This window comes from Onychomys torridus, chromosome 3, assembly GCF_903995425.1.
Source record: "Onychomys torridus chromosome 3, mOncTor1.1, whole genome shotgun sequence".
In the NCBI taxonomy this organism is placed as follows: domain Eukaryota; kingdom Metazoa; phylum Chordata; class Mammalia; order Rodentia; family Cricetidae; genus Onychomys; species Onychomys torridus.
In genome coordinates, this window is record NC_050445.1 from 18395705 (window position 1) to 18408845 (window position 13141).

Genomic DNA, 13141 nt, shown 5'->3' on the forward strand with positions numbered 1-13141 from the left:
ACCTCTTGCCCAAAGCAAAAAATCTTTTGACTAACATTTTGTAGTCAAGACATTTTTAAAATATAAAGGCTGGTTTAGCCCAGCAGTGTTCAAAATATAATATGTCTTAGCAACAGTTATCCCTTCATTAGCAAACAAAAACCCTAAAGACAACACAATAATACACAAGATCCACATTCTCTGTGTATTTCCAATTTTTATGTGTTTTATTATTACTTATTTTTATTTTTATTTTACTTTATTCATTTTAATGACTTTATTATTTTTAAATTATTTAATCTATGACTATATTTAGTTTTACTCTTCTCTTTCCCAAACCTCATATATGGTTTTAAACACACTGTAACCCAATTAGAGGATTTTTACCCTCTGGATCTGTCTTTACTGATTGCATGAGATGAATCTTAAATGGCTATTTCAGCCACTGACACTGCTCAGTTTAGTGAATGGAGCTAGCACATGGCAGTTGGCAGCTGGCTCCATGCTGCAGGCAACTGCTGGGAGATGCTTCTCTATACTGCAGCCAGAATGAGTGGCACAAGACTAGGAAGCTGTATTTGCCTCTTTTTGCGTGTTTAGAACCTTTTTAAATCTTTATTAGGTCTTACATGGATGTTGGTGCTGGATGCTTGGGCACCATTTGTAGGCAGACTTCTCTGTCCCTGCAGCCAGTTTCCAAATAACCATACAGAGACATTAATTACAAATGACCAGCTGGTAGCTTAGGCTTGTCTCCGGACAGCCCTTACAACTTGAATTAACCCATTTATATTAATCTATGTGCTGCTTCAAGGCTCATTTACCTCATGTACATACTTCCCATTCTGCTTGCTCTGTATCTCATGGCATCTTGCTCCCAACTGTGCCTTTCTTCTCCCACATTCTCTCTGTCCTCCAAATGCTGCTAGCCGTTAGCCAAATCAGCTTTTTATTAACAATGAGAGCAACACATCTGGCATTATCACTGTTGATTTTCCAATGTCTCCTTCCACTGGAAACAGAATTTTTCTCTCAGTACTATGAAGCAGAACCCATATGCCTGTCATATGGCTGCATTCGGTTACAGGAATTAAAGACAGGGCTGATAGGTACTTCTCTGGTAACAGAGTAAATGCTTTAGTAAGCATCTTAGGTCATGCCACAGATAGGGAGAGAAGCCTTGCTCATTTTTATAAAGAAGGTTAAGACCATGAGTACTGGGGAAGAGCTATAAAAAAATAAAGGGAAAGAAAAAGAAAAGAGACCAAGAAAGCTCCTGCATAATGAAGATAAATGATCCTGCTTTTAGTCCCTCCAATGAAATGAGGTATTTTTATTAGTCTTAAGGTAGACCCTTAGCATCTTATTTCAGATCTATGTGGTAGCTTAGAAGAGACTGAAGGGGTCTGCAAATAAGACTTTGATAAAAAAAAAAAAATAAGAAGAATGTCAGGTCAATGACAACATTGAGGCCAACACAGAAGGAATAGGTCTGTGTATGTAGCTCTTTACTTCAACCTGAAGTGGGTGAGCAAAAGAAAATAGTTAAGAGAGCTTTGTAACACAGTAGAATGTATATTCTGTGATGATAACCTTGAAGCCTCAACTGAAATGACAACATAGTCCCAGAATACATGAGAACATTAGCAGAGTCCTTGGCATGGGATTTACACAGAATAGCACTGTACAGTATAATCTTAAACACATACATTTATTTATAAATGTCTGTCAATGCCCAGCATTGCCAGGTAAGTTAATGTGTGCCATGGTGGTGCTAGGTAGTGTTTAACTATAGCCTGAGATTTGCCAGTGTATCAGCAAGCACTGAGGTGCAGGAGCTTGAAGAAAGGAGGACACAAGATGGTTCTGAGTTGTTAAGACAGACAATGATGCTATTATTAAAGGGGGAAGGGTCTGTTTTGTGGATGACAGTCACACTTTGATTTGGCATGGCTTAATGTGGACATAGGGATGGTTCTTACACAACAGAGTGATGACAGCTGGATATGCAATTTGGGATATGGGCAGATAAAAGATTTGCAGATTTGATTTTCAATGAGCACTTAACCCTACTGTACATCATTTACACTTCAAGTTACTGGAAATTTTACTGGCTCCATCTGCACATGTGCAATTGCACCACAATCTCCAGAGTTCTGCGCTATTCTCCCTCATCTGTTCTTTGTGAATTTTCTGTTATTCTTTGTAGAGCTGTCACATCCTTTCCATTTTATTTCAGGAAACAATAATGCAGCAAGTTTGTGTTTCTACCACAATATGTTTTCTAAGTCATTAAACTGTGGGCTTCAGAGGAGTATGATTGATAGCTTGTAGTCTTTACCTCCTCCAAAGCAATGCTAAATGAGAGATGTTTTGAATCCATGCAGACCTTTAAGCTTCTTGAGAGCAGGAAGATGGTATGCAATTTGGCCTGCATTTGAAAGATAAGTTGCATCTAAAAAAAAAAAATCTAAACAAACCATGTGCTAAAATTTCTTCCATTCTACTGATATCCTTTTATGGTTGAAATGACTGTTGCTCTTTCAATTCTTTAAATTCTAGGTTACTATTTAGGTACAAGAAATCATGAACCTGAGAACTATGTTATTATGGTAACTCTCTGGGTACACTGTTAAATGAATATATCCAGGAATAAGTAATGACCTTTTGTACTAACATAACACAAAATAAAAGGCTATATCTTCAGATAGAACTGTAGAATACAAATTCATACCAGCTAAACTGTTTTCAAAGTGACTTATTTTTGAGTAAACTGACCATTTAATATTGTTGGAGTATTATAATACTTCAGAATTTAATTTCATGGAACATTCTAATGTTTCTTATACTTATTGAGAGCTTCAGGTTTACACATAAAGATTTGGAGGCCATCTCCTTCGACACAGGGTTTTGTAACATGATTGATGTTTTTCCTTTTCTGTTTCTTTCCCAGTCTACATACCGGAATCGAGCCATGAGTCAAAGTCTCAGCACAAGGGACAGAAAAGCAATACATACTCCCACCGAGGACCGTTTTAGATACTCTACAGTTGACCAGACAAGTCCCTACAAGAACATCTGCCAACTCCCAGGTCTATGTCTAAGCAGTTTCTTGAAGGACAAGGAATTAGGAGGAGTTATTAAACACTCAAGGGGTGCTTACGAAGCCATCACCACAGAAGGGACACAGAACACGAGGACCACTGTGGGACCAAGCTTTCTGAAGCCAGCAACAAAGACAGAAGGGCTCTCCATGTTCTCGGAGAAACCAAAAGACCCAGCAGCTCTGTCCCGACCACACTCGACCTTCACAGGCAGGTTTGGACAGCCACCCAGAGGACCTATCTCCTTACACACATACAGCAGGAAGAATGTTTTTCTCCACCACAATTTACACACCACAGAGTTCCAGATTCTGGGGCAGCAGGATGGGTAGTTAGACCATTGCCCTGTGAACAATAGAGATGGCTACTGCTCCATGTGCCATGTAAGAGTGGTCATGTTCATTTTACTACTTTTATATTTAGCTGTAAGAAAAGACTTATGGGCTTTTTTCTTTTATTTCTAAGGATGAGGGTTTGAGTATGTGGACTTACTAGGTAGAAATGGAAAGAAGACTTTGTTGTCTATGGAAATACACATATATAATGAATGGAATCATCTTGCTGACTTATGTAGTTATAAGTTATTTATATTTTTTCTGTATAACTTGCTAATATGCATTGAGATTTCAGAAGGTAATGTCAAATAGCTCTCTGATTGTGTTACTATAAAGTAGGTTAGAAGAATGAGTATAGGAAGGAACTGTACAGTTTTAGATTAAATAGTTGCTAGAAAGAGAGGAACGGACTTTAAAGCTTATACTAGATGGTGTGTTTGTTAGTGGAATGAAGCTTGTGTGCATGTAACATGAGATACCTTCATCTCTCTATTACATACATTCAAGCTTGTGGAGCTATTGGGAGGGAAGGACCATTTATTTTATTTTTAAATGTTTAGTTACACTAGTTCACAAAAGATAGAGAGCCACAGCTCTACTCTTTACAAGGTTTTGCTTTTTAAAAAATTTCTACTGATATAAAAAGTATCACAGAATAAAGTGACAGAGTCAGCTGAACTTTGCCAAGTGGCATACTTTGTGGGTATTGTCATGGATAAATGAGAACATTTTTTTTTTCTTTAAATTTCAAAGATTTACTATTCTAAAAAATATATATTCTTTTACTTCACTTTCTTTTTATTCTCAAAATACTCATTTATTTTTATATGCACCCAGGTTTACTTTATACTCATTAACTCATGGTATTTTAATTAAGAAACAGAAAGAACAGTTTTTATTTTGTTTTATTGTTTTGTTTTTTGTAACCTATATATAAAATTCTGGCTATGCACTCTACTAGATTTGCAACTGAAAGTAAAATATGTGAACTTTGGCAATTTGGTCTATGAAATCAATCTCTCATCAAAACACTTTAATCTCATCAGGTGGCAAACAGCATTCGACATGTAGGGCCTGATGTTTTGCCTATGTGAGTGCACAGGAGGGAGATCAATAGAGCTAAATAGAAACATTTTGTTCATGTAGTTATAAAAGAGTATGAAATGGCAGTTGCCTTAGAGAAAGATCAGGGCTAGTTACTACTCACATTCCGTATAGTGGGTGTATTGAGACTATCAAGCCACTGCATGTCCTGCTTCTGAAGCATTCTCTAATAGACAGGCTCCATCAGCATGCACAAATGAGATGAACAAAGGGAAAATGACACTGCAGTTACAGCATGCCATCTGACTAAGCTGCTAAAGTTAAAGCCACACCTAACATGCATCGCCTAATAGACAAATGTATTTGAGCTCTACACTTTGGGGGAGAACCCTGAGATGCCCGTCCCAGCTTTAACTACTGGTTTGGCTATGTTGTACTTCTTTTAGTTTTATGGATGAAGACTTACATCACGTAAGCTTTCTTTGGTGTTCGTTTCATGTGTGTTTTTATAATTCTGTTAAAGATAAGAAGACACTTGAGCTTGCTGCCTGACATTTCCAGCATCTACTAGAAGCTGTAAAAGTCATGTGGATGTGCATTATGGGCTGGATAATATTTGTGAAATTATAGTAAAAAAAACAATTAGTTGTAGAATTCAACTTGATTTGAACTGACGGTTGGTTTCTATTCTTAGAATATTTTAAACTTGTAAATACCCAAGCATGACAAATAAAATTTTTTTTTTTCTCCAGGATATGGAAGAATATGCAAGGAAACAAGTAATGTTTTTAAGTTGCATTTTGAAGTTTATAGTTATGTTTTCTTGGAAGATAGCTTTTGAACTATTCTTTGTAAGAAATAATCTATTTAAAAAATCCTGTCATTTAATAGACATTTTAAGAGATGTTTTAAACACTAGTATTTTCTTGAAAAACCTTTTTTAAATGAGAACATTCAAAAAGAAACCCTGGATTAACCTGCTCAATTTTGAAAGGAAGGGTATTTTTGGAGTGATCACCTTGAGACTGTTTTGTATCAGTATTTTCATTATGGTTTTAGTTTCATTTGTAATACCCAGTGTAACTCAGGCCTGGAGAAAGTTTAAGCCGACTATATTAATGCAGGACCATAACAATGGCCCGGGGTTCTTTTCCAAGTTCCTCTGTGTGGCTATCCTAAGTCCTAACAAACTTGTGTGGGCATTCTTTCAGTGGATTGGTTTCTTTGTACTAAAATCTCTAGTTTTCTAAGACTGTTCCGCATATTAAATGGTTTTATACATTTCTCCAAGGCGGTACATATCCAAAGACATGATGCCAGGGAAAAAGTGCTTGTTTTTCTGATGTAGCAATGGTCTCCTCCTTTTTCTTCTTTGCATGTATTTGTGTAGCTAAGCTTGGATAACCATGTGAAACTTCTGCTGCAGCTCTTCTCAATGTGAGGTGTGCAAACAGTCATTTCTTGAAGAACTGTGTCTACCTGAAATAAATGATTCTCACTTTTGTGACCACTGGGATACGAAGCTTTCTTTCTATAAAGTCTGTGATAGTTTTTCTAGATTTTATATATATAAAATGACTCACCACAGAAACATGTCAACTCCCAGGTGATTTCTGCTTCTCTGGAACACCCTCCTCTTTGTCTGAATGATGCAATGAAGCAGTTGCTGCCACAGTAAAACAGTCAACATGTTTGGCATGAGGGCTTTTTGTTTTTTACTGACTTACTTATATACAAAAAATAGGATGACAATTAATATGAAATAATTTCAGGAAATGGCATGCACAAAGTCCCTTAATATAATATGTTTACAGAGGTTGTCACGAATAATCTAGATATCTCTTCTTCGTATTTATGCTTATATATTCTGAGAATTAATCCCAGGTACCTATCACTACTTTCATTGTGACTAACTCTTCATGAGTTAAAGGAAAATTTATCATTTTTTGTTTTATTTTTCTTGTATGTTCAATAGACAAACTATTACTTACTCCCTGCTTCCAAAACAGTCAATAACCTTTCCCCCATATCTACACACTTAAAGATCACATGCCAAAAATAACTGGTCACTTTCCATTGGCATTCCCAGTAATTTATTTGATAGAAAACAAACAAACAAACAAACAAACAAACAAACAAACAAACCAAGGGCAGTTTATTAACTGGTGAGTCCTATTTTCCACATCATTTGTCATTACCTTATCAACTTCCTTACCAATACACTTATCTATAGACGTAGCTACCTATGAGTGTCAAGTAGCCCATCTTGGCTTTGAAATTTTATTTAACAGTTTGTGGTTTCTAGGACCATCTTTATCTTCCCACGGTGGGTACCTCTGTTCAAACAATTTAATTTGTCTTTTATTTTGTAACCTAATATCATATTTCTTTATGCATTTCTCATACATCTTTAGTTTGGTTTCCCCCTTGACATTTCTCATCTCCTTGCTTCCCCTACCAACTTAAATTTTCCCATACCCAGTCATGTTACTTTCTTGATAAAAAATACTATTATCTAACCCATAATTTGTAGTATAAAAATATATAATTTCTTCAGTCTCTCTCTCTCTGTGTCTCTCTGTCTCTCTGTCTCTCTCTCCCTCACTCTCACTCTCTCATTCACATACAGATATACAAAGACAAACACACATACACACACACACACACACACACACACACACACACACACACACACACCACATTTTGCATTTTCTTAAATGGTTGTAAAATACTTAAAGAACCATTGAATGGCCTATACTCAGACATAGAAATTGAAAATACCCTCATATTGTCATGAAAATATGCCCCAACAGCCAATAAGTACATTTCTTCAAGTGTCTTTATGATCTCACAATATCAGAATAAGTATTGTTCTCTGCTCTGTTCTTTTAGACAATGAGATTTCAAAAATCTGAAATCAGGCAATCATGTGTATTTCATAATTACATAAAATGACTGGACATTTTTCAATCTATTTACTCAGCTGTAGGAAGTTTCTCTTTGATTATGAACACCATCCTCTACAAAGAAGGTGATCAATCATTTTCTTTTTTTTTATTGAAAATCCATACAATGTACTCTGATCATGTTTTCTCTTTTCCAATCTACCCATTTCCCATGCACCCTCCACAGATTTTCTCTCTCTACTTAGAAAACAGACAAAAAACAAAACAAACAAACAAACAAACAAACAAAAAACAACCACCACCACCAACAATAATGATGATGATAAAAAAGCACAATATACAGACACACACAAACACAGGTGCACACAAACCCCATAAAATCAGAAACTGGGAAATTATAATATAAAAGCAAAAGTGGCACAGCCATATCTGAATGGAATGGCAGAAGTCATAAAGCCACCATAGCTGCTTGACAAAGATCCAGCATAGCTGCTTGACAAAGATCCAGCTGAGCTGAACCACATGATGGCTGCCATGCCACCTTTGTTTTTCATCTCTACCTGTTACATATTTGGGTCACTTTTAATATTTGTACAATTTGGGGATGTTTGACTGATGGAAAAATTCCTTATGATCATTTATACCTTCTCCCAGGAATGCTGCTTCTATGCTTATCCAGGAAAGTCCTAAACATACTGTTCCCCCACTACACAGACACGTTGAGGGAGATATCCTTATCTACTCGAAGGTCTTCCTTATGCCTTGGAGGTTGTGACACATAAGGAAGCCAAAGGTCTCTTTATGAGGCTATGAGATATTCTTGAAACATCTGTCTTACACAGGAACAAGATATTCAAAACAAAGTAAAATTCAAAAAGGTCAACAAGATTTGGTAGGATAGCGGAATTGTCCACAGTTCAGATTCCAAGGCTCTTCCCACTGTATACTCAGACAGTTACATGGCATACAACTCTGCCCTACATAGAGACATATTGATGAGCAAAGTATGGAGTGGAAAGATGATGAAAGTACGAGATGTTAGGACCTCCCTTTCTTAGAAGTTAGCTCATGTAGAGCCACTATAATGTCATATGACCAAGGAACAACAGAATGCCAGGATTAGACATACAGACAAATTCTATAAGGATATAAATGTGAACATGGATTGTAATAACTGCAGCTTTAGCCTGAGGATTTTTTCCTGGGAACTCTGAACACTAAAAGTTAATAATACACTGCTTGAGACATGGTAAAATGCCCAGGGTGGTTGAAGATTTTGTTTTGGTCTAGTGTCCTTGAAGCAACCAAAGCTACCGGCCTGAGCACAGGCTGTCATATGCCTCTAGATTCTCAAAAATTAGGTCATGGGGTTAATGAGTAAGAATTATAATTCTGTTTATTAATGATGTCAAAACTTGAGGGAAAAATAATTGGAAATGATAACTCTGTTCTGTCATAGTTTATTAATGATGACTAAAAGGTGAGCAAAAGGAAGTGAAACACATGTCCCAAACCAAAAATTATATGATCTATGTTTTGGAACATCATGAATGTATCCCTGATAACTAAGTTCTGTATAAATAAAGAAACACTCTGGCTGCTAGTCAGTCAGGATGCAAGATTCCCTTGACCACCATGGCCTCACTCACTTCCTTCTCCCGCCAACTCCTTACATCCTCTGCAGGACCCATCCACCACTGGGGAATGGCTCCCGGCATTAAAGAAACAAACCCAAACAAAACAACACAAGACAAATGTTCTACAAAAACATCATTGAGCTTGTTTTGTGTGGGTCATCTCTGCTGGGCATGGGTCCTACACTTAAGTTTGGTTTATATACCTATTGAGACTCCATTGGAGAAGAATACCTTTTCCGTTATGAGCAGTTGTCAATTGGAGACAGCTTCCTGGTTAGGGGTGAGAATTTGTGTCTACATCACCCGCTCTGCCCTAGGATCCCATCTAGTTTGAACTATTTTCTTGATGAAAAATTGTTTAGGTATTTTAATTGTAAAACAAAAAATTTACATATTTAAAATTTAATATTTCATATAATGTATTATATATTATTTAAAATAATTTCATAGTTATATAAAATATACTGTTTTATGATTTTTATTTCTCTAATATAATGAATGTTCTCCTATCTGATATATAACCGGTAAAATCAATATCAAAGTTTTAAATATCAAAAATGAATATCATGACTTAAGGGAAGCTGAAAAATCTCATCATTTATTTAACAATGAAAATTCAAAAACAAAATTAACACAAAAATTCAATTTCAGTTGTTAGTGCAGCCAAGTGTGATGATTGGGACATCATAATAGCCATAATATAGTAGACCATCCATTTATTTCTAGTATTTCTACTATTACACTGTCTATACAAGTAGTTAGATGACAAAAACAGAAAAAATGAAAAGAAATATGTCAGTATGTATAAATTTCATATATAAATGCAGTCTTGAATTTTACTGGAAGATTGTGAAACACTATTGTTTTTTTTTTGTTGTTGTTTGTTTGTTTGTTTTGTTTTGTTTAGTTTGGAGCTGAGGATCGAACCCAGAGCCTTGCACTTGCTAGGCAAATGCTCTACCACTGAGCTAAATCTTCCACCCAGTGAAACACTATTCTACCCTAGAAATATGAATTGGTGCCACATGAACTGAATGATCATTTTCTTGCATTTACACTAGCTATTTACATTGGCAACTCCTCAAAGTTTGCCTTCCCACAAACAGAATGTATGACATAGCATATGTCCTTTAGGTCCAAACAATTGTAATTTAATAACACAGGGCAAAGCCTTATGAACATTTCATAATCTCCAAACAATGTATTGTTTTAGTTTTATAATAATTCATTTTTTTAAAGAATATGTGGATAATTGGTACTGTCTTTTATGTCACTAGAAAGTTTGAATTAAAAAAAATTGTTCATAATATATTAAAAGAAATTCTTCTATTAGTATTGTAGTAAGCAGCAGCATTCATAGTCATCTAATGCTGTTGACAATAAACTACATTTTAATATATAATTGATGCCTACAATGAAGTCAGAGAGCTTGTAAAATGTTTACAAAACACAGTAGGTCAAGAAACAATATGTGCCGGGCAGTGGTGGCACACACCTTTAATCCCAGCACTTGGGAGGCAGAGCCAGGTGGATCTCTATGAGTTTGAGGCCAGCCTGGGCTACAGAGTGAGATCCAGGAAAGGCACAAAGCTACACAGAGAAACCCAGTCTAGAAAAACCAAGAAGAAGGAAGAGGAGGAGGAGGACGAGGAGGACGAGAAGGAGGAGAAGGAGGAGGAGGAGGAGGAGGAGGAGGAGGAGGAGGAGGAGGAGGAGGAGAAGAAGAGGAGAAGAAGAAGAAGAAGAAGAAGAAGAAGAAGAAGAAGAAGAAGAAGAAGAAGAAGAAGAAGAAGAAGAAGAAGAAGAAAGTGAGAGAGAGACAGAGAGAGAGAGAGAAAGAAAGAAAGAGAGAAAGAAAGAAAGAAAGAAAGAAAGAATATGTTAGATCAATGATGAAAAACTAATATTTAACTACTCAGTGCAGTTACAACAACCCTGAATTCAAACACAGAATAGGCACAAAAATGTCTCTCACCAGGTTATTCATAGAAAAAGTAATCTACATTAGATGTCCAAACAATCATGTAACTATATTAAACTCTAGTTAGAATTACTGTCAAGCCACAATCTTACTTCATACTAAAGTTGATTGTGTGCATCTTTAAAGGGAGGCACTACAGTTCTACTTACAAAGTTTATTTTTGCATTCTTGGGAACCAAGGATCTAATGAATGTATTCTTAAATCTTTCCATTACCTGAATTGTTCACTTTCCTGGCATATTCATGCTCATGAAAATTGACACTTTGTCATTGTACTTTTAAGTGTGGAAATAAATTGAAGAAATAGAATCTAGTTATATCATGTGTTCAGTTCAAATACTATATCTAAAAGTTTTTTAGTGTGTTCTGTTTGGGGAGCTTCTGTGTTAGTTTTAACATCTGCACATGGGATCACAATAAGAGTGTCTTCTATGAATTTCATGGAGTTGAAAGAAAATAATATTTATAAAGCCTTAGCATATAACACATTTAGATATATTGGTTTCATCACTTAGTGTTTCAATCATAAAACACTCAAGATTACTATGTATTTCTTATAGTAATTTACTTTATTGAGAAAAATCAATCCATGGGCACTGGTGATGCTGCCATAAAACAAAGAGTCATTTTTTCCTCTAAAATTTTTCCTAGCAAGCAATCATGAAAAATTCTATAATCTCTAGAACAAAATTAATTTGTAAACATATTTAGGATTGTTTGATACACAAATAGTTTAGACAATGTGTAAATTTCCATAGACTTTTGAAACTTCTATATTTTTTAGAAAAACAATGCCTGGTCTTTCATATCAAGTGTTTTGCCTTCTATACAAAGTTTGGCTGATATTTATCATTTGACCAGATAATGTCATGGCCCAACATGTTCATCTTCCCAAATGTTTAAAAGCAATCTTCAATGCTTTTGCATAGCTATTGTGTTTGTTTGTTTGTTTTCGAGACAGGGTTTCTCTGTGTAGCTTTGTGCCTTTTCCTGGAACTCACTTGGTAGTCCAGGCTGGCCTCAAATTCAGAGATCTACCTGACTCTGCCTCCCGAGTGCTGGGATTAAAGGCATGTGCCACCACTGCCCGGCCTGCTATTGTGCTTTTTAATTGATATATTGCTACCTATTAAAAGAAAATGGGGATAAGTATTGAAAAGTCAACATTTTTTGACTTTTAAGTCTACTGTAGTACACAAAGATGAAAAGAAACTACTACTCTATTCCAGTGTCGTCGGTGAGTAAGTATTCATATCACTTGGCAGACTAACAACAAAGGCAAATAAGTGCCTGAAATTTCAGAATCGAAAAGTGTATTTTCTATAGTGCATCTTAAAGTAAAAATGGCAAAGTTTTTCCTTTGCCATATATTAGGCTGTGCTTAAAAAGTTAGAATGCTCTCATTCTTTCTCTCCAACAACTCCATAGTGAGGCATCACTTTTATAAATGATCTCCCATTAAAGTTTCTCTCAATGCAAGAACAAAGACCTCAAACCTTCAAGGATTATCTATGCTTTAAATGAGTTTATTTTTAATTAAGCACATTTTTATTTTGAATTAAGCATTCTGTAAATTTATTGCTTCTACACAAAATCAGACTTTTTGTATCTTTATACAACCCATGTGTATGTTGGTGAGCTACCATCTACCAAATAGTATGTTTTTTTGTGCTTATTATATAAAGAAAATGATAACACATACATATTTGAAATGCTTTATAGGTTTTATTTAATTGAATGAAATTAGTAATTTGTTGCTCTGTTCAACAGTCTGAAATGGGTTATTGTTTTTTTTTTTTTAATTTGTTTGTTTTTTAATGTTTTGACTGAAGACAAGCACTGATTTTGATTTAGCAGGGAACTACAGAAAATTTATTCCTTTTAATTTTTTGTTTTAGTTTTTGAAATTTTGTTTATTTTATTTTATGTGTATGATTGTTTAGCTCACATATATGTATTTATGTACATGTACCCCTGGTGCTCACAAAGCCAAAGAGTGCACCATGACCCCGGTAAAGGAGTTACAGAGGCTAATAAGCATCCACATGAGTGTTGGAAAACAAACCCAGGTTCTCTGTAATTGTTAGTACTCTTAAATGCAGAGCCATCTCTTAAACCCAGTCTCAAATGTGTCCTTATGAGTTCCAATAGTGAC

The 13141-nt window shown here is 35.5% G+C and overlaps 1 protein-coding gene across 2 annotated transcripts in view; it reads left to right on the plus strand.

Moving 5' to 3' along the window:
• Window positions 1-4177, plus strand: part of Ccser1 (coiled-coil serine rich protein 1) — a 1141750-nt gene extending 1137573 nt beyond the window's left edge. Inside the window, exon 12 of one of the 2 annotated variants that reach the window (XM_036181695.1) lies at window positions 2933-3088. In XM_036181695.1, coding sequence (XP_036037588.1) covers window positions 2933-3018 — 86 coding nt within the window. In that variant the 3' untranslated portion in view covers window positions 3019-3088. Of the gene's footprint in view, window positions 1-2932 lie in introns of both variants that reach the window. The other variant, XM_036181693.1, reaches the window with a different exon arrangement.
• The last annotated feature ends 8964 nt before the right edge of the window (window positions 4178-13141 follow it).